This window comes from Sinocyclocheilus rhinocerous, unplaced genomic scaffold, assembly GCF_001515625.1.
Source record: "Sinocyclocheilus rhinocerous isolate Xijiao unplaced genomic scaffold, SAMN03320098_v1.1 scaffold677, whole genome shotgun sequence".
NCBI lineage: Eukaryota > Metazoa > Chordata > Actinopteri > Cypriniformes > Cyprinidae > Sinocyclocheilus > Sinocyclocheilus rhinocerous.
In genome coordinates this window covers 1157254-1178425 of record NW_015633185.1, presented here as the reverse complement: position 1 = coordinate 1178425, position 21172 = coordinate 1157254, and the positions used below count along the sequence as shown (strand labels likewise).

Genomic DNA, 21172 nt, shown 5'->3' with positions numbered 1-21172 from the left:
TTTTGCCCACTGTCATATTCATGTCATTTTCATGGTGTGCTGTATGTAAAATGAGTGTTACATTGGCTTTATTTGAAAAAATGTGATTCCCAATGCACAAAAACTTCCCAGAATACTGAGTGCCCTGTTGGTTACAGTTGTTTTCTTCCTTTTTAATTATATTTTTATTAAATATTTGTTTATTTGTGAAAAATACTTTGTAATTTAAAGTATAAGCATGTTTATTTTACACATTTATTTTTTTAATCCATTTCCAAATGATTTCAAATTTCTTGCTTTCCAAGATATCGGCATCGGTCGACCACTACTGTAAAGTAACAGTAGATATACTTCACTGTATAAATAAACATTTAATGACACAGACAGCTGCAGTTTTATTTGGAGCTGCTGTCTCTTTAAGACCTCGTGCACAGATCTAATATACTATTACACATGAGTTTGTCTCAACTGTTTACATTCACTTAATAGCCTATATACAGTCTTTGTTTAATATAAAGATGTTATAAAGATATATATAAAGATATTACCAAGACGGATATTTTGACATAATTTTACATGTATTTGGCCATTTACATTAGCGCTGAAATGATTAGTCAACATTGTCAACAACGTCAACAATAAAAAATTGTCGAGAAGTATTTTTGTTGTTGAGTAGTCATTCAATTGCATATGACCTAATGTAAGAGCCATACGTAGTCCATACTTACAACAAATTTATCTTTACTATATCCAGTGGTTATTTTGGGAAAAACAGTAGGGGGCGTTTTACCCCAAGGGGGCATTTTCCCCCACTCTACCCTACATTTAGTTAAAAAGTTACAAAAAAACAGTAAAAAATAATGAGAATAAAATAATTTATATAAAAATTATATATAACAATATACAACATTTATACATTGTTTTATTCCCAAACATTTCATCATAAACAGGGCACAGCGACTAACTGAAACTGGTCTGTTAGCTGGGTAAATCCTACCAGTCACTATCATGACAACAAGTAAAAAAAAAACACATTAAGAATAGGGATGCACCGAAATGAAAATTTTAGGCCGAAGCCGAACAAAATGAAACACTGGGCCGAAGGCCGAATACCGAATACGGTTTTTCACATTTTCCCCCCCATGTAGGCCTATTTTGCCATTTTTTTCACAATTGCATGAATAATATTGCCAAAATGTGCTTTTTACTGTTTTGTCCTGCTCTTCAAAAAATCTATTACAAAACAACAATTAAAAAATATTTACTTAACACTGAACATTTTTTTACATTCTAGCAGACATTATACCAACAAAGCACAATTCAGCTTAAAATTAATAAGTTTAGTTATAATATTTTTGGGCCATTTACAGTAAAATTACAATACTATAATTTATGAATGTCGATGGAGTTGTTACTTTTTCTCTGCTTTTATTTTGGCAGAAACCAGCAGGAGCTTCTTTTTGTTGACAACAGCATGCAGATTTATAAATGATTCTCATTACGAATTTGGGAAGATGTTTGTCGCACGTATCACATTGTCACATATCTTTAAAAAAATTCACAAAAATGTTACTGAGCAACTGACGAGTAACAGTTTTAGCACAGATTTTCCTCGCACTTTGGACTTTGAACTCTGGCGCCGCGAGCTCGTGCAGCGCTGTCAGAATACATGCAATTCGTGCGTGCATTAGAAAATATAACATTCTGCAGTTGATTTACTAATCGTTTAAAGGTAATTTCGCGATTTCAATCATCATACAGTAACCTAACCACCAGCATTAGCCACCTCTTCTTCTCATCGGAGACTTGATGCAGCACTAAGTCTCTCGCTGTCGGTGCTTCACGCTTGTAATGATTTCTGCGTCTTTCTCTGATAGTTTTAAATACTTTCACACTGTCGACATGTTTGCTGCATTAGCGTGTGCCTCTATTTGATCGCGTTCGTCATTGTTCGGTTCATATTATTCGGCCTTTTCGCTTATTAATAATTTCGGTTGCCGATTATTCGGTGCATCCCTAATTAAGAACGCAACACATGCTCTTGAATCTGAATGGCTTTCATCTTTAGAGTCTTTACTCTAACAAAAACTGCTACACGAGTGGACGGGAGCAAGCAGAAATATGCAAAAGCCCAATGCGGTGCTTGAGATTCCTTTAGACTAGATCATTCAAACAGTGTGATACGATATGCCCGCTCACACAATAAAAAGGCAGTCATGTGTACGGTTCACTTGGAACCCCAACCGAAGTGGTACTAAAAAAAGTACCAGGTACCAGGTACTATACCCAGTGGAAAACCCCCCAAAAGTGAACCGTACCGAGCCGTACCGTGCCGTACCATGCAGTGGAAAAGCGCCATTAGTCTCCCTTTGCCTTGAATGCCAAACAGGTCCTCAGGGTAAAAAAAAATCCTGCTACCGCTTCAGATGGAGATGGTGATAGCATGTGATAAGTTGCAGAAAGACGGCAGAGCGCAAATGCACTTCAGGCTGAAGAGTCGCTTGTGCAGTAATTTAATGTCACACTTCAACTTTCTCACCCATGAGGGAGAGAAAACAGTCTTATATTTGAAACATGTCTCAAGTAGGGGAGAGCGGGGTAAGCTGGGTCAGTGGGTGTCACCACATAATAGGGGTGCTCCGTTCAGGATTTTTGAGGCCGATCACCGATCACAGAAAGCAGTATCTGCCGATACCGATCAAATAAATGCAGCCTGGATGAGCATAAGACTTTTTTTATTTTTTTTTTTATTTGGGGAAAAAGCCCTGAATGGTAGATCTTTATAAAGCCTTCTTTTTATAATTTATAACTATTTATAGTGATACTCCAATCAGGATTTTTAGACATTTATTCAGGGCCTGAATTTCATTTTTGAAAATGGGGGGAATTCCCCTCTTAGGTGACTCTTGTGAGAGGGGAAGCAGCTTTCACACAGGAGTCCGCTACTGACCTGTGGCTGTTTTCCACAAACACAACATTTATCCATTATTTTGATTTCAAATCCAGACACTGTAACTGAAAATGTTTTTTCAGCATTGCAATCCTTTCCTTTTGCATTGAAATCTTTATTACAACCAATCCTGCGGTTCATAAACAAAACATTTAAACTACTTTTCTTACGTTATCACAAACTTACCATTGACAGAAATAGTCAGCTCTACTGCCTTTCCTTTTGCATTTAAATCTTTATTAAATGCAATCCTGCGGTTCATAAAGAACTTTGTTTTCCTACGCACGAGTGCCATCTATTATTGCCTTGTTTATCTAAAAGTGCACTTTTCCTTTAAACCTAGCCAAAAAGCCATTATGTGTTGACTGTGGAACACAGTAGACTTTAATAATATGCATTTATGGTGTAATTACTACATTTTCGTGGCAATCCATGTTCATATTTACTGCAAACAATGCGCTGTTGCTTTAATTCAGCACTTGCAACGCAGCAATAGACTTTGTGCAGAAACTATCTCTGCACTGCTGCAGACGCACCGCTCCTGGAACGCACTGCCGGACAGCAACCGTGTGCAGTGTGCACACTTTATTAATCCGTTAACATGAGGGCGGAGAAAATACGCACCACATTCGCACTTGCATTCACATTTATTGAAAAAAAAAAAAAAACTAGTTTTGAACTATTCATCAAAGAATCCTGAAAAAAAAAAAAACATTATATTTCTAAGGATCATGACACTGAAGGCTGGCGTAATGGCTGCTGAAAATTCAGTTTTGCATTTACAGGAATAAATAAAATTTTAAAATATATTAAGACAAAAAGTCATTCTAAATTAATAATTTAAATAATAAAACATAAATTGCTGCCAAACATTGAAACACTACGTCAACGCATGACAACCCAAACAATGCCTAACCCAGTGAGGGAGGGCAGACAGCTGAAAATACAGGCTAAACATCCACACTTGCCTCTGTCATGCTGTGGGCAAGGGCACGACCCAGCCTGACAAAAACGCTGCATTTCTGCACAATAGTTCTGCATAATAGTCTTGAGACCAAGGGCATGTTCCATTAACATCTCTTCCAGCTCCTGATATATTGTAATTTATACAATGTTTAGTTCCTGTTCTCTATTCTGATTGGCCGAGCTGTGTTCAAAGACTGATGATATTTAGTATAACAGCATGGGGAGATTTCAAACTTTAGATCAGTTCACTTGTCTGTGTTTGTGACATTACAGAACAGAATATGTAAATAACGTGGAATGAAATGGCGTCAAGACAGAAAGGGTTAAAACATGTTGCTTGCTATGTTTTATTCTTGTTAACTGTTAGATTAAAGGATGATTACCTCATTCGCCAGGAGAGGGGCACCCACTCTCCAAGCCTTTGGGATGGGGAAACTGTAGGCTAAAAATACATTCTTCCCATACATGGAAAAACTTCTGAGGGGTTCTGAGAAGAGTTTTTCAATTTTATGAAGAAAAAACTCCAGCTGAGAAACACTTCCTAAGGTTTCCTATTGCACACAACAACTGGTTCTTATTGTGATAATGCAATAAAAAAAACCTGAGGTTGAACCTGCAAGCCAAAAATACGAACAACCCTCCCTCTATCTGTGTTAAAAGCCTCCATCTAACTTCAGCATTTACCATTTCTGGACAGACATTTAAAAATCTATGACTTAAGGGAGGAAAATTGTACAACAAATTGAAACATGAGGAAGAATGTGGCGAGTTTTGCGCATGGACACAGGTGGTGCTGCATGTAAATGTTGCGAGCGAACAAATGGGTTAATATGGAACAGAAGTTTAAGTGTTAGACGACTGAATATAAAGCACAACAGATGCCGAATGATGATCTCCATGCACTTTTTATGGTCTGATGTGGGAATGGTTTGGGAAGGAATATCCTGAGAGAACTAAACCTGCCATTAGAAGTACCACAGCAGCAGTATAATGTGGTACAATACCTCAATAATTCAAAACTCTAAACAACTCAAATGGAAGCTAATCTTTTCCCCATTCTGCCTAAATATCATATTTCACTTAATCAGATTGAGTTAAAGCCGAGTTTCCAAGACCGATATCATGTGAATCTGGAGAACACAATGAGGTTGCAAGAATACACACAACGCTTGCTGCAATCATCTTGACCAAAACTCAATACACACCTAATTATCTGGTCAAATATATTGAATTTTCCTTCAGTTTTGGCTTTATTTAGCTTGGTAATCAAAATAATCAGTGTCAGTCATCGAGATTTTTTAAAAAAGTCACTATGGGACATTCAAACGTTTTACATGAAAAATTATAAATATGGCTTGATGTAATACTTCAATGACCAGGGACTGCCTGCCAAGAAAATTATTTCCCATAAGTCAAAGCTTAAAGCATTTTTAGAGTCAAGTTAAAGTCATTTTTAGAACTGTTTTCCATGGAAAAATACTAAGCCATTAAGTCTGCTAAAACCATGAAAAACCAAAATTTCTCTCAAACTCTCCTTACAATACATTTTTATCTAGTGCTAAAATACAAATCTGGAGAAAGATTTATTTTATGTCAAAAGCTGCAGTTTTGCTAACTTCCGCCATTTTGCAGCTTTAACTACACGCCATCTCCAAACACAGCACATTGTCTTCATGGCAGATTTCAAAGGTTAAACTGACATTTTAAGCTTTGCGCTTTGATTATAACATCATCCTTTAGCATGCAGACAGTGTTTATGACAACTCAGGTTTGAAAGTAAGTTTAGTTTCATGGTTGTTGCTTTGGTACATTAAGCAATGTTAAGCTGTTTTCTTTATAATGAGCTTCTATGGGGAAGGAAATGTTTCACACCAAAATATAGTCCATGGCTTACGGTTTCATTCATTTGGCTGTAGATAATATTTATTAGAAGTACAGGTGCATCTCAATAAATTAGAATGTCGTGGAAAAGTTCATTTATTTCAGTAATTCAACTCAAATTGTGAAACTCGTGTATTAAATAAATTCAATGCACACAGACTGAAGTAAAGCAACGCCTAAAAAGCAAGCAGTTAAACACGCTAGTCAGTTTATATGCTCAGTGAATCTGTTGTCAATTATTGGCTTAACCGTTCAATATCCAAAACTGCATGCAAAGTAATTCTGTTTCAAATAACATCCGCAAATAATAATAACTGAACTATGTCGTCACATTCCTAAACAATTATTTGGGATTCCCATAAAAGCACAAAAAAGCTAAATGAAAGTGTTGCATGTCTAATCAGGGAAAGTAATTATACTGCAGATGTGAGGTTTTTCAACGGTAAATAATCAAATTTGGTTATAATGGAAAAAGTCATGACTTGAACAGAAAGCTTAAAATGTGTTTTTGTCTCAAGGGTTTTCATTCATTTCTGATTTGTGACAACAACAGTTTAAACTGAGAGGCTGAATGTTGTCCTTGGCCTGATGGTGTTTGAGCGTGATCGAATTTGCAAGGCAGTTTTCATTCAATTCAATTCCATTCAACTTTATTCCGTTGAAGTTTATTTCACTTCGGAACATTCATTCACGGATTTGCACTACTGTATTCACACACAGACGAAACTTACTAGAGAAGTGTGAAATAATATACCTCTGTAAATAAATAATTTAAATTCATGTCTCGTGCACTTTAATGCTGTTGAGCGTGATCGAATTTGCAAGGCAGTTAGCGCTCTGACATTGAGGTTATGTTATGCATTTCACCCAAGAGGCTTCATTTTAGCAGAGAAGTGACATGACATATTTCTGCTGGCAGCTTTAGCTATTTTGCATTCAAGTAAGATCACTAAAATCACATTGTTATAACAACCGAAATAAATGCTGAATAAACTGCAAAATCGATTTACTGTATTAACTAAGAAATCTACGTTTTGCCTGACCTGTCACCTATATTTTCCTCACTGGATATGGTCAATAAAAGAGGTGTGTTGAACTCTCCGTTATAGATATAGTAGCAATGGCATAAAGAGTGTTTGTATATTATATGCAGTATATTAACTGCAGTGCTGTTGTGTACTATGGAATCTGGTGTTTTGTGTGAGACTGGCCCTGTAAAGTGTAAGGTTAAAAGATCTTAAAGAGACAGTTCACCTAAAAAATTTTTGTGTATATATATATAAATCCATTGAAGTTTACTTCACTTAGGAAACATTCATTCACAGATTTGCACTACGCAGCATCTTCACACACAGACTAAACTTACTAAAGAAGTGTGAAGTGTGAAATAATATACCTCTGTAAATAAATAATTTAAATTCATGTCTCGTGCACTTTAATGCTGTTTGAATGTAACGTGTACGTTCCCTTGGAACTGGAATCATGGCAGAATATCATGTGAAGTCCACTTCTCAGGGCACTTACGGTCGAATAAGACAACGCTTGAATGCTGCTGCCTGAACAAGAGACCTCCTTAATGTAGCCTATTGTAGTAATGTTGTCTCTGGTATTCTGGTCTGTGAGCGTATATGCATTTAGGGGCGTGGCTTTGGATGGCGATTGCAGGGAGGGTGGGACGTTCGCTTTCAGTGCTATCAGGCTAAAGTTAGCATTTTCCAAGATCTCCTACTGCACCTTTAAGCTTTAAAGCGTTTCATCCAGGTCGCCAGTAGCGAACAATGTAACTGGACAAACTATGTAATTACACTATTTACAAGCATTTTATTTGCATTTTATATTCTGTAAAAAAAAATTCATTTCGGTGGCATATCGGTGGCATATTCGCCGATACCGATATATCTGCGACAGGCTCATATCAGCCGATAAAATCGGCAAAACAATATATAGGTCGGCTCTAATTATATATATATATAAAACTCACCATCATGTTGTTCTAAAACTGTATGACTTTTGTTGTCTTCTGTGGAACATAAAAGATAAAAGGTGATATTTTGAAAAAATTTTGTATTTTTTTTCTCTGTTCTTGCAGTAGGTTATTTTGGACCCCATTGACTTTCATTCAATGGTCAAAAAATATCTTCTCTGTAGAAGAAAGAATATCATACAGCTTTGGTATGACATATGGGTGAGTAAATAATGACACTTCATTTTTGGGGGGAAATCACACTTTAAGACTCTTATAACAATGAAAGAGACAGAGAGCTCTTGCTAATCTCTTGGTGAGTGCAGCGACACTAGAACTATTTTTCAGCAATGTACCCTCTTATCAAGACGAAATGAAACCTGTTATGCAGAGAGTAAAATTATGCCAAACAAAATCAGGCATCCTGTCAGAAAATTAGTCTACCTCTCACTGACATGCCAGCGAACTGCTCCGGCAAAAGGTAAGAAGCTGTCGACTGCAAATCTGCACTGGGCGTCCAGAAGGCCGTCACTTTGTATATGGAGACAAGTGCAACTTGGCTGCCCTGCAGGCCCGGTGTATCAATCTAGAGGCTGCTGAGATCAGTTCACCATCGCCGTCGTCCTTCACCCATCTGTCTCAGCCCCATGCTAAAACTTACTTAGCAGAGCTGGGGAGCTATCCAAAATATTAATCACGACAGAAAGAGTACACTGCCAGTTACACAATGACCTTTTAAGTTGTATTCACTTATATTGCTTAATGCAAGAACGATACTGCAAAAACCATGAAGCTGCCCACCAAGATACATCATCATGCAAAGCATCCATTAGCTGATATTTAAATGAATGTTCTGAATGCTCAATAGACAGCATTGTGGTGTAATGTAGATTATAATTGAAATATATTTTGTGACAAAAGCAAAAACTGCTATTTCAGTAAAGCACTTACAACAAAAACTAAACAACGCTAGTCCATAATTCAAAAGACACACTGTTTATAGCCACTACAAGTATAGCATAGTCATAAAACTTCAACATTATAGCATGGCAGCATGACTGAACTGTTTCCATAACCTTGTCTGGTTTAAAATCACTTTTAATTTCACTGTCATGAGGACTGGTAAAGCCTGTAAACCCAGAAACATTGGCACAGCTTTCATACAAGATTACCAAGAAGGGTGGTGAAGCAACCTGATGAATATGTGGATTTTCTTGAATCAGCAGAAGAACAAACCAGTGTCCTTTGTTGTCTGGATCCATTCATAATGTCTGACAATAAAAAAAGAACATCCAGGAATAAACCTGGTACACCTTTACTGACACCAACATACCTCTGTTAATGCACTGGCAACACTCACAGATCAGATCAGTGATACATCAGTTACATCAGTGATAGATTACATCAGATGATAGATTCACAAACATTTAGCTCTGACCAATGAATTTTCATGCTTTCCTGACTTTTCAAATTAGGATATTGTATATACAAATAAAAAAAATCTTTTAGAATTGCACTTACAAAGAGAAAAATATTTTAGAGATAGATCATTTAAAAAAATTATTTGAAAAATGCCTCACTATAGAAAGTCATAAAAAATAATTAACAAGTATAACGATTTAGCCTAAAACTCTCTAGATACTGCCACCATTTACTTCAATTGTAAGTGCCTTAGTCAAACTGTCATTTTGGCTTTTTTTTTAATTTTGTCATTTTTTATATTTATTTATTTATTTGAATTAGAGAAACAATATAAATATTCTTTCTAGTAAATCAACATTATACAACTAATGCTATCGATTGACATTAACCATGCAAATCATTTTCAACACAGAAAACAAACCGAACAACTTTTTTTTTTGTCTCAGCTTGTGTCCTTCACTGATCTGAACCAGGTGGGAAGACTCACGGCACACTTTTTCACCTTTCATTAAAAAGGTATGTAAATAAAGGGGACAGGTATGAGGGACAGCCAGAGCCCTCAGGCACAGTCAGGGTAAAAAACAGAGACCAGCTAGACCAAGCCAAGTGGTTTATTGGTTGGTCTGTAATGTTACTCATGGAAGCCACAGACCTAGCAAAGGCTCAGGATGTGCCTGCAAATAATTAGATAAGCAGTGAACCTATGCCGGATACAACACCCCCCTAAAAGCAAAGCTGGCATGGCCCTGAACAAGATATCCAAATGAGAGCCTGCTCATTTAAATCAGACATGGGAACAGGTCTGACCAAGTTAGTCTAATTTACAAAGTCAAAACATGCATGGGAGAAGATTTATTAGTGAAAAGATACACAGGGGACGTTAGTTAAAATAAAGCTACAGTCAGCATGAAATGGTAATTCACCTTATTTTTTATAAATGCAAGTTATTAATCTTATTGTAAACAATATATCCATACATGTTTCTTTATTTACTTTGTAACCATTTTTTTCTTTTGACCTTGTAATACTTAATGAAAATTGTCATCCTCAAAAACCCCACCACTCTCTTGCAAGCTCACATTTAGTTCTGCCTCCATTCAATCATTCTGTTACATCACACTTCTACAAGTGACAGTTCGCCTAAAAATTAAAATTCTGTCATCGTTTGGCAGATTCGGGCACAAAGACTGATACAATACGATTGACTAATATGATTTCAGTTGGACACAAGTGTTTACAAAACAAATTACTGTTTTAAAGCTGGAATACACCACATGATTTTGTACAGATTTTTGGCCTAATTTACAGTCTCCTTTTCTTTTTTTTAGCTTGAGACTATGATTCCATTCAGTCATAGGATATCAAACTTGTCTGATTTTTTTAGCCGATTTTAAAAAGTTGTCATTTGTCATGCATATCCTAGTAATAAGGCATGTGCGCATAGATTTGTGGTGTTCAAAATTACTTGAAAGTCTGGTAATGTGTGACCCTCAGTCGTTTAGTGCATAATGCCCAGTTTTTTTTTTTTAAACGCTGGCTTAGTTGATTAATAATGTACAGCATTTTGACTGAAATCCAACTGCATGTAAATGCACTTAAATGCCTTTCTTTCATGGTTAAAATGAAATGATTACAATAATTAAATTACCCTTGAGAGTCAAGAGAATTTATAGGAAAAAAAATAACCTCAAAAAGTTTTTATCTTCAGTCTTTGAAATGACAGGGGTAAAATTCTCAGAGGAGTCCGTGGTTGCATATGCATGAAAGGAAACATTAGGCTGAAAGACAAGGGACTGCAGTCAGCAGTTTCTGAGCACAGTCTGCCCTCCACTGCATGTTAATTAGCACGTAATTGATGCTTCTGAGCTTTACAAAGCCACAAGAATGATTACACTGTTGCATTCTTGATTTAGTTTGAAATGTGGTACAGAAAAAGTTTAGACTAAATTGTATGGGTTAAATTATACATTGTGGCATCAGTAAAAGCAATTCAGTTCAAGCATCACATCAACTATACAGTATATCTGAGCAGGCACATGATCGCTCTGAAAACTGGAAAGCCATTTTCAATAAACTCTTTCAATCAGGCCACAAGAGCCACGTACAAGCTGACAAAACTAGCTCAGCTTCAGCGACGCAGGTCTACCGCTGCCATCGATTTCTGTCAGTCAGAGTGGATGGTGGCTTCCTGTGGCTCAATCTTGTTTCTGGTGACTCTGGTGCTCTTCTACTACATGCCCTGTAGGCCAAATTAAAGCTGTGGAGCAAATAAAGTGAACATCGGCTGGCATTACAATGTGAGAATAATCTACCAGCTCACCAGTCACATACTTGGCATCGCAATTTTATGTATAGAAAACAGAGGACTCGTATTTTGCCGGAACCAGTGGTTTGAAATTAAAAACGTCTTAAAGATAGATTTTTTTTCTTACAAACACCCATCTTTTCACTTCATAAGACATTAACTGATGGACTGGAGTCATGTGGATTACTGTGATGTTTTTATCAGCTGTTTGAACTCTCATTCTGACGGCACCCATTCACTGTAGAGGATTCATTGGTGAGCAATTGATGCAATGCTACATTTCTCCAAATCTATTCCACTGAAGAAACAAACACATCTACATCTTGAACGGCCTGAGGGTGAGTATTTTTGGGTGAACTTTTCCTTTAAGTCACAATGACAGCATCACTTTTTGTGATGGGAAATAAAGAGGTTTTTACTTTAGGGTAGCTAAGTGCATTTTGAGTGCAAGGTGTGCACGTAGCTTCCCATTCCCATGGCATGAAAGTAGCTTTTAATCAGCAGCATTGTAAAGTCTTTCGCTGATATGATGATACATCACTGGAGGCAATTCAAAAACCCGAGCTCATTAAAATTATATGGCAATAATTTGATTGGTCTGTTGGTCTCTCTGAAATGCCGAGGCGGCAAACAGCCGGAAAGCACTTGGCTAAGAAATCCTCATCTTCAACACGTTCATGCCCTCTGGCAATATTCACAGTGTTTTCCCATTAATGTATACGTCTCGATACATGAAGAACCCTGCCCTACATATCATCTAAACAACTCAGACTGCTCAGCACTCATAGACGATTTTTGTTTAATCTATGTGGGAAACATGCTACAATATTTCAAACACAAGCTGACAGAGCAGATGTGTCTGCCAAAGACATGAAACGGATGCTCATTCTCGGGATTGTTATTGGTTTCCACGAACAGTAACAGTGCGAGAAAAAAAAGAAAAGAAAATGAAAACACTAAAAACTATAATAAATACTTAACATTCTATAAGTAAACTTAGGCATCTCAAGATAAATGGACCCTATAAAAGATGAATACATAGGCTATTTATTGTATTCCTACATCTACTATAGATCAAAGAAAGTTTAAATTTTAACGCAAGCAGGAAAAAAAACACCCAAAACTGGCCAATAAATACCCAATATCAAACAAATTTGATAAATTCAATGACACTATATAAATTTTTAATATTTCACAAATATCAGCAACCGATACAGTGCAGACATATTGTGAATCCTTAACAATGACACTGAATAACATGTCACTAAATGACTCTCTAAAAGACACATCATCATTAAAAACATCACAGCACCACTAAGAACACAGGCAATGAAATCAGGAATCTTTTCCCTGATATTAAATTGAATAATTAACTTCACTTTCTTTTTTCATGGGTTCTTTGAAGTCCTCACATTCTAGCTGTGAGAGAGCTGCCTTTAGGCTTGAACACTGGGAACAATGAGACACACTTGACTGCATTTGATATTCATCCCTATTTCAAAGCATGGAAGAGGATTATGTTGCTCTTGTGGCGAAATCTTCTAAATAGCCACAGTCAATTATATCTTTAGACTGCTACTGTATTTTTTAATGTTACATCTACTCAGAAAAATCATTTGAGAATGCACCCAGCACATATGGCCCACCTGGCACCACAGGACATCCTCAGAGAAGAAAAAAAAAAGTTTTTCTGCTAACGTAAGAAAATTATAAGTTACGTATGCCCTCAGAGAAAGGCTCCATACTTTCCATACTAAGATTGCCTGGTGGGAAACTAGGCTTAAAAAAGCGAAAAGCATGAGCCAGTAAGTGCTTAACAACAAGCAATCAGTTTTTGTTTTGTCTCGGAGATGGAGCAGAAGAGTGATAAAACTGCAGCTGATACAGAGAGATGAGTGTTATCACGACACAAGAATGTTCAGTTTGCCAACAGTACTAAAAGCAAAAAGACGAAGTGCAATCATTTATGTAAGGTGGTAGCTGATGCATAATGTATCCATGGAATCAGGTTAAAATACACATGAATATAAAAGTGTGTATCTTTCGGTTTTAAAAACATGATACGCAGGGCAGTGGATTTTTTCTAAATGCAAGAAATGCAGATTTTACTTCCTAGTTTTACCTCGAGTGCTGTGTTTTTAAAACACTGTCATGTGCGAGGCACTGTAAATGACGTAAGTGCAATGGTCAAACGCACCCATCTAACAAAAACTTGCTCTGTTAAACAAGCTAAACAATCATTTACCAACAGATTAAAAACATGGAAAACACAAACAAAAACTGTGAACAAAATACAATTCAGCTGGCTAACTAACACTGCTGTGTGGTTACGATGTTTCCTGCAAAGATCCCTATAACTTGTGAAAACACTTTCTTTATGGTATCTAAGCCTCTACAGACCAATATAAGGCAGCTGACTGTGTTAATCATAAAAGATAACATCACAGAATGATGTCACTGAGTTGCCACAAGGGGAATATCCAGTATCTAAAGCCTGTTGAAGAATGAATGACCCTTAACATTAAAAGCTCATTTCTTCTCATTTGCATTGCACTCATATACGTCTCGCAGTGGCTCATACATATTTCACAGAGACATGAGAGACTGATGACTAAATTAAACGTGAAAAACACAGAAAGATGACTACTCTGCAAAGGATAATCGATTTTCTCTAATCACACATTCAGCTGGAGATACATTTCTCTATACATTGGCCCTTTGGGTAAACAGGCTTGCCGCTCTTCACCTCTACATGTAATATTTACAGAGCCTTTAGTAGTCAAGGTGTCCAAAGATGCAAGTTCCAGGTTTTTAAACTTCATTTTCTTATGCTAGTGCATATTTCATCCTATCTTTTTATGGATTTGCCATTCACATTTCACTTCCTCCTGTCATTGCCTCCTGGCTCACAGCCAATTCTGACAAGCCTTTGGGTGAGTCTGAACTGAAACCCAAACAGTGCTTCCTCTTCCACTGCTCACTCAAACAGACTCAATCATAATCTAAAAACAACCAGGATATGCTGTTTAATGAGAACATGAAAAGAACATTTATTTTACAAGGCTAGCAAGCATGAATGGATAAAGAACTATTTTAAGGAGAGAGATTATGAGAAATCATCTCTGACAATGTGGTTACAGACTGAAGTGGTAAGCAGGGATGTATTAATTTTTTTTCATATCTCACTCCCTAACTGAACAGGCATTTGTGGGAGAATTGAAAAGGATTTCTGCAAATCCCTACAGAGACCTTTATCTTACCAAATATTACAGAAAATTAATCTCTGGTGACAAAGACCTCAGTAAAAATGTTGAATCTTTGGACAAGACCATTCTTCAAAGGTAATCACTGCATGTCAAGAGTTATCACTTTAACAATTGTGGATAAAACCAAGCTTCATGTCTTCTGTAATGCAGTAATTTTTTCAGTGTAAAATACCACATTTTGCATTTTAAAAAAGCAGGACTTTATATGAATATAATATTTTCATTGAACATCTTAGAGTTATAACTTAAAAGCAAAATTCCATTTTTGCAAAATAAAAAATAAAACATTTAAAACAGCAATAATTGTTTTAAATGCTACAAGTGAATTGGGTACCACAAAATGTTAATAAAAACATTTTACAAAATGGGTCACTTTATTTTAAGGTCCGATTCTTGTTATTAATTAACTATTAACTACGACTTTTGCCTCAATCTCCTAATTACTGCTTATTAATAGTTAGTAAGGTAGTTGTTAAGTTGGGCAGGATTAGGGATGTAGAATATGGCCATGCGATTTATAAGTACTAATAAACAGCCAATATGCTAGTAATATGCAGGCTAATAAGAAACTAGTTAATAGTGAAAATTGGTCCCTATACTTAAGTGTTACCAAAAATGGATATTCATTTTGAAGCTGAAAAACAATTGCCAGAAGTAAAAAGGCTAAAGTTAGCCTTTAAACTAACTATTCCGCATTTGCATGAATTTAACTAAGATTCTGATAAATCTCATGAGTGGGGTATTTAAAGATTTATTTTATGTTGTGGAATAAAACATGAAAATATCTTGAGCTTCTATTAACCACAGACCTTATTTCAGTCATTTATCCAAAAAACATGTTTTAGAAAAATACACCAAATTTGGGACGACAGCACCAGAAGTGTACAAATGCTAACTCATTTCCAGATTTTAGGACTCGTTCCAACAGCACTCTATACTGTGCATCCCTAATACCTTGTAATTTGTAATTAGATAAAATGTTGAGCCTGATTCAAGACTAGAGACAAATACATAACTTCTAGTTTCTGCATAAACTACAGATTTCTCTCTAAACAAAAGCCATCTTATCTTATTCATTCATGATTCATTAAAGTCATTTTTTTTCATGATTAATGACTTGCCAATTCATTCTCACTATAAGCCCTTGTCTCCATCTGGTAAAAACAATGTGAACTGAGAAAGAGGAATACCATGGTCATAAACCTTGACCAATGACCTCTGACCATTGAGGTCACTCGGTTATCCATTGTATCCAAAGTTACAGCACAAGAGAGAGGAGTCTCTTTTCAGGAGAAGTGTCTTTAAAAAACCTTTATGAATACATATAACCATGTTCCTGTCAAAGGTCAGGTCATAAAAAAGCAACGCCTCACATATATGATTTGTCTGCTCATATCAAAGGTGAAAACATTATACTCTTACACAGTCAGTCTGTAACTAGTTCATGGCTCTGTTTAAAACAGAAGGCACTGATTCAATCTCAGGAATTAAACTCTGCTGATACAACAAGATGACAAAATATAATCTCATGAAATCCGGTTGCCAATTTAAAAGTAGCCAAAAAATATTGAGGTCTTTTGAAGCTCAGCTGGTAGATAAGAGGAAGAAAAACATCCCATGGCAAAGAGCTACAAAAGCATCATATTTTCAAGAGCTTTTGCAGACAGTATCTCAAGGAAGAGATAGAAGCCTTCAAATATTGCCCTTCAAATTTAAAACCCAATTTCCCCTCTGGTGAGTAAAATGTAACCATATATATTAACGTCCAGGACATTCTTCCACACAAAACTGACAGGGATACCAAAGCACTATATTTACGCTCTTTGGCATTCACTATATTTAACACTGGTCTTCCACAAAAGTAGTGGTCAATTGAGAAATCGCCAAAGTCGATATATCGGCCAATATTTGGCATTTTTGAGTCATCACATCAGCCATTAAGTTTTTTCTGTTTGGCCAATGTTTCGGAACGTTTAACCAATGCCTGAGTGCGCGGAGCACTGAGCAGACAGATCTTCATTAGTTTACGCTCTCTGATTAACAGTTCTGTCTGATTATTAAATTAAATAGTGTGATATCATATAGATCTGCTTCATATCGATCATCGGCCAACCTGTTCTCTAAATAATCGGCATCAACAAAAAAAATTTGAATTCAATATCGGTCAACCACTACTCAAAATTAACTGCACAGTGTCATTTAGCTGGACATCTCCACCATATCAGAAAATGAGAAACCCACAGTCTCCAGTCACCAAAAATGAGGGCCCCTTCTTCGCTTTCAAGTTCATCTGTATGACATTCATCAGACCCAAACAGCTTACTTTCCTCTGGTATCAAAGGGAGAAACAAAGAAAAAACGAAGACAACACACAGCTTTGTGAGAGCTGACCAAATCATCATGCACTTTGGTTCATCCTGATGTTAACAAGCTTTGATTTGAACAAGTAACTGAAAGCAGTTCGGCCCCATCCCAGCACAGCCACTGTAATCCTGCCAACAGGGGCAAAACAATCAGCATGTCAATAATTGTGTTGGGGAGCAGATATCAGATCAAATGCATTTCTCTGTAGAGATAAAAGCCCCCTGTTTTCCTATTACCAGCCGCATCTGAGGCTAGCCGTGGCTCCAAAAAACAATCCGATAGGGAAAATATTCCGAATCTGACCCTTGCATAACTAAGGTACTAGAATCAGTTATGAGCATCTGTGCAACCCCGCCACCATCCCGGGGCTGTCATCCACCCTCGCTGGTTGCAGGAACTCATTTCCTCGTTGAGACACGATCTTTGACATCTGTTTAAAATCTATTGCGTAACTAGCACAGTTCTCGCAGAAATAAATGCAAAAGCACTAGGCAAAGGTCACGTCAATTTAAACTCTTCGCTAAAATGAATTCATTTTGTAATTTTAAGGATATAAAGAAACACAAGCTGCACCAAACAGCAGCATAGATGTCTTGTTCAATGTAGAGTGGGATTCAACATGAAGTGCCCTGAGTCAGATGACGGGGCGCTAACCAGCTGTTCAGCCACTTGCTTATACTACTCTACATGAAGCTTTAAAAACGGATCCAGAAGCAGCCGTCTTCATACATTATTAGGTTATGATAAAAGCAGCAATAGTAGAGAAACTAGTTCAGCAGCAAAGTCTTTGATGTCCAGTATATTTCTACTATAGCCATGCACACAGAACACAACGTTTCATGTTTCGTGCCACAGTATAGGACAGGACAATAACGACTTGTGAACAACAAACTGTGATCAATGCTACACTATAAAACAATAGCATTACATTCAGTAATGTACATTCAGAATGCCATAAGGGAGCAATTCCCAAATGTGCAGCGGTCCATTCACCTCATTGTGCCTTGATCACAATATCAAATGCACTCACAATAGAAAATGAGTTGGCTGACTGTGGCTGATGGACAGCTATGGAAACGAAGCACAAAACACAACAAAACCTCAAGACAGTATGTGTCATATGGTATGTTACTAAAATGTGTTGTATCATGGTACACCACCCTCACTCAAAACTAAGTGCAATATAGGCTACACGCTGTCAAGTGATGATTAATGAGATAAAGATACAGCTTCTAGAGATCAAAAGTTACTGTACATGCAAATTCATTGTATTTTTTTTTTTGAAGATTATGGTTCTTTATATGACAGTCAGCTGCAGTTCACAAATTTTGGTGGTGTAACAACAGTGCTGATATACGGTACAGTCCAAAAGCATTATGACTTTTCACTGTTTGTATCACCCCACAAGTTAAGATCAGAACATGTGGAGCGGTGCCATCAGCTTAAAGCTTAACACACATATATACGTATATACACATACACACTTCTTAATTTTCAATGCAGAAATACATCTCCTGTTAATGAGCGAGACTTGATGATTTGTTAGCCCAATAGATAAATAGAATAACAAAGTACAGTAAATAGTAAAACTACACTATACTGTTATTGTGCAGTTAAAATAGCTGGAAGCAACTGACACTGGAAATTTTGCACATTCGCTACTAATTGTACTGAATATCACTCCACTTCAGATGCTTAATGACGAGTAAACTAAAGACTAACTCTATAGATCTCATAATTCAGTAGATTTATAAAGACAAATTGCAATAAAAGATAAAACTTTTGATAGTGAATGATTCAACGACTTATAACACAAACATACTCTATTGTGTCGCCACCTACTGGCGTAACGACGTAAACTGCAGAAAACGTCACTGACACATTGTGAACGAGTCTTTCAGTGGACGCATTCAAAAGATTCGAAAAATCATAGTCCCTGCCACCAGTAAAAAGTCCCAGACTAAATATTAACCTTCAAATTTGAAAAACTCGTGTATTCATCGTAGCGTTAGCACTAACGTTACTCTGGAACATTCACAAGAGAAACTGCTCGTGTTTGTACAAGCATTTAACGTCCCTCTCGCTCCTAAGAAAATCGGCGTATCAAATCTTTTAAAAACGACTTCGGAATAAATGTGCCTTTTAAAAACAAGCATAAGATAGTGTGCTTTGAATTCAGTTCAAACAAACGCGGTTATTTGATAGTCTTGCACTGAAATCACAGCACGGAGCGATACCACTATCTTTGTGAGTCCACGCAAAAGACTTTGGCTATTTAAACGTGCGGGCTTCTCTCGCCGTAATGACTGTTTTTCCTCATTCATCCGCAAACGAAATATTTCGACACAGTCACTCAAAAAAAACTTATAATAGCACCGATCCAGCAGCCTGAAACATGAAGCGAACAGAAAAACCTACCTTTCGACTCAGCGTTGTCCCCGAATAGAAATAATATGCTATGCCTAGAACCCAAAGCACAGCGAAACATAATAATATCCTAGATTTCCTGCGCATAGCTGTGATTTTGGATGGGATAATACAATGGCTGAGTCGGGGTTTGTGCCGTGAAAAGCCACTGACGTCCACGTTCTGCGTCTCGCTGTGGCTACAGCGCTCAACTAACACAAAATCACCAGCAGCAGCGGTTGGATAGAGGAAGAAGCAGGAAACAGCCAGCATCACCGGGTTAGAGGGGAAAGGGTAACCGACTTTAATCCAATCACGCTCCGCAGAGAGTCCAGAGACGCGGACGGAGGAGGGGTGGGGGTGGAGACATCCATCGTTAGCCTGTACCTCAAGATGCGCCGAGCCGAGGAGTCATTGTTTGGTTCATTCTGGATTTCTGACAAACACATTTTGTTGTAATGTTTCGGTCTTCTAACGGAAGTAATATGAAAATATGCTCACTTTACGCTGATGTACACATTTGTGTAACCTTATGTGACTGCCTTTGTATTGTGCACACTGCACAGTGTCATTTGCCCGCCTGTACACTAATGATTACTTTATTAATTTTAGCAAATAGTTTTAATTTTATAATTTATTAAGTCATTAATAACCAAAAATGCATCTAATGAAACTTTGAAGAGTTTCATAGGTGAAAAAGATTTAATGAAACGTTCATATGTCAGCAGTGATATAACCAGGAATTCCAGGCCCTATGACTGTATTACGCCTCTTTTTCAACAAAATGCAAAACCAGCCTACCTGGTACTTAAACAGCTAAACCTCTGAATAAACAGTTTTGTAGGCTATATTTTAACTGTTAAAAAAAAAAGTAAATGAAATCACAAAAGTATATTTGAGATCTTTCTCTCTTCTGTGACTGAGGATTATTATAGTTAACTAGAAATAAAACCAAAACCATACAAATTCTTTACTTTAAATTTGAAATGCATTAACTGAATAAAAAAAAAAACTACTAAAAGAACTCAAACTAAAATAAAATTGAAAAACTATATAGACAAAAAAAAAACAAATACAAATGACAAAAACAACTAAATTATTAAATATAAAATAATAAATAGTAAATATTTACAAATATAATTAAAGAAATAATTAACAGTATCTCAATGGTAGTAAAATAACACTGCTTCTGACTGCTGTAATTCATGTCTTTGAATTACAAAGAAATTTATCAGTAAATTTAAATTTTTGGTAGAACTATTTCTTTCATTAAAATGATTAAAAACACACACAAAAAAAGGTGTAACATAAAATTCTCATTCTGACGGCACCCATTCACTGCAGAGGATCCAGAGGTGAGCAAGTAATATAATGCTAAATTCCTTTAAATCTGTTCCAATGAAGAAACAATCTCATCTGATGGTCTGAGGGTGAGTATATTTTCAGCTAATTTTTATTTTGGGGTGACCTATTCCTCTAAGATTATGTTAATGTAACTACATTTAAATAATTTTAAGATTTATTTAGGCCCATTAGAATTTTGCAGAGGGCCCCTGGTTGAGAACCACTGCTCCAGAATCGTTCCCACCTTTCACCCCTTTAGTTACTGTCCTGCGTGTCAGCACCACTACTCAGCCCAAGTGTGATGCTTAATAAAAGTTTCAGACTTT

General features: G+C 36.6%; 1 protein-coding gene across 2 annotated transcripts in view; it reads right to left on the bottom strand.

Annotated features, from left to right (window-relative positions):
* LOC107743534 (polypeptide N-acetylgalactosaminyltransferase 2-like) overlaps positions 1–19779 on the bottom strand; it is a 76289-nt gene extending 56510 nt beyond the window's left edge. For both annotated transcript variants that reach the window (XM_016556802.1, XM_016556803.1), the window contains exon 1: positions 19515–19779. In XM_016556802.1, the coding sequence (XP_016412288.1) occupies positions 19515–19775 (261 nt within the window). In that variant the 5' untranslated portion in view covers positions 19776–19779. The remainder of the gene's footprint in view (positions 1–19514) is intronic.
* Positions 19780–21172: the final 1393 nt, after the last annotated feature.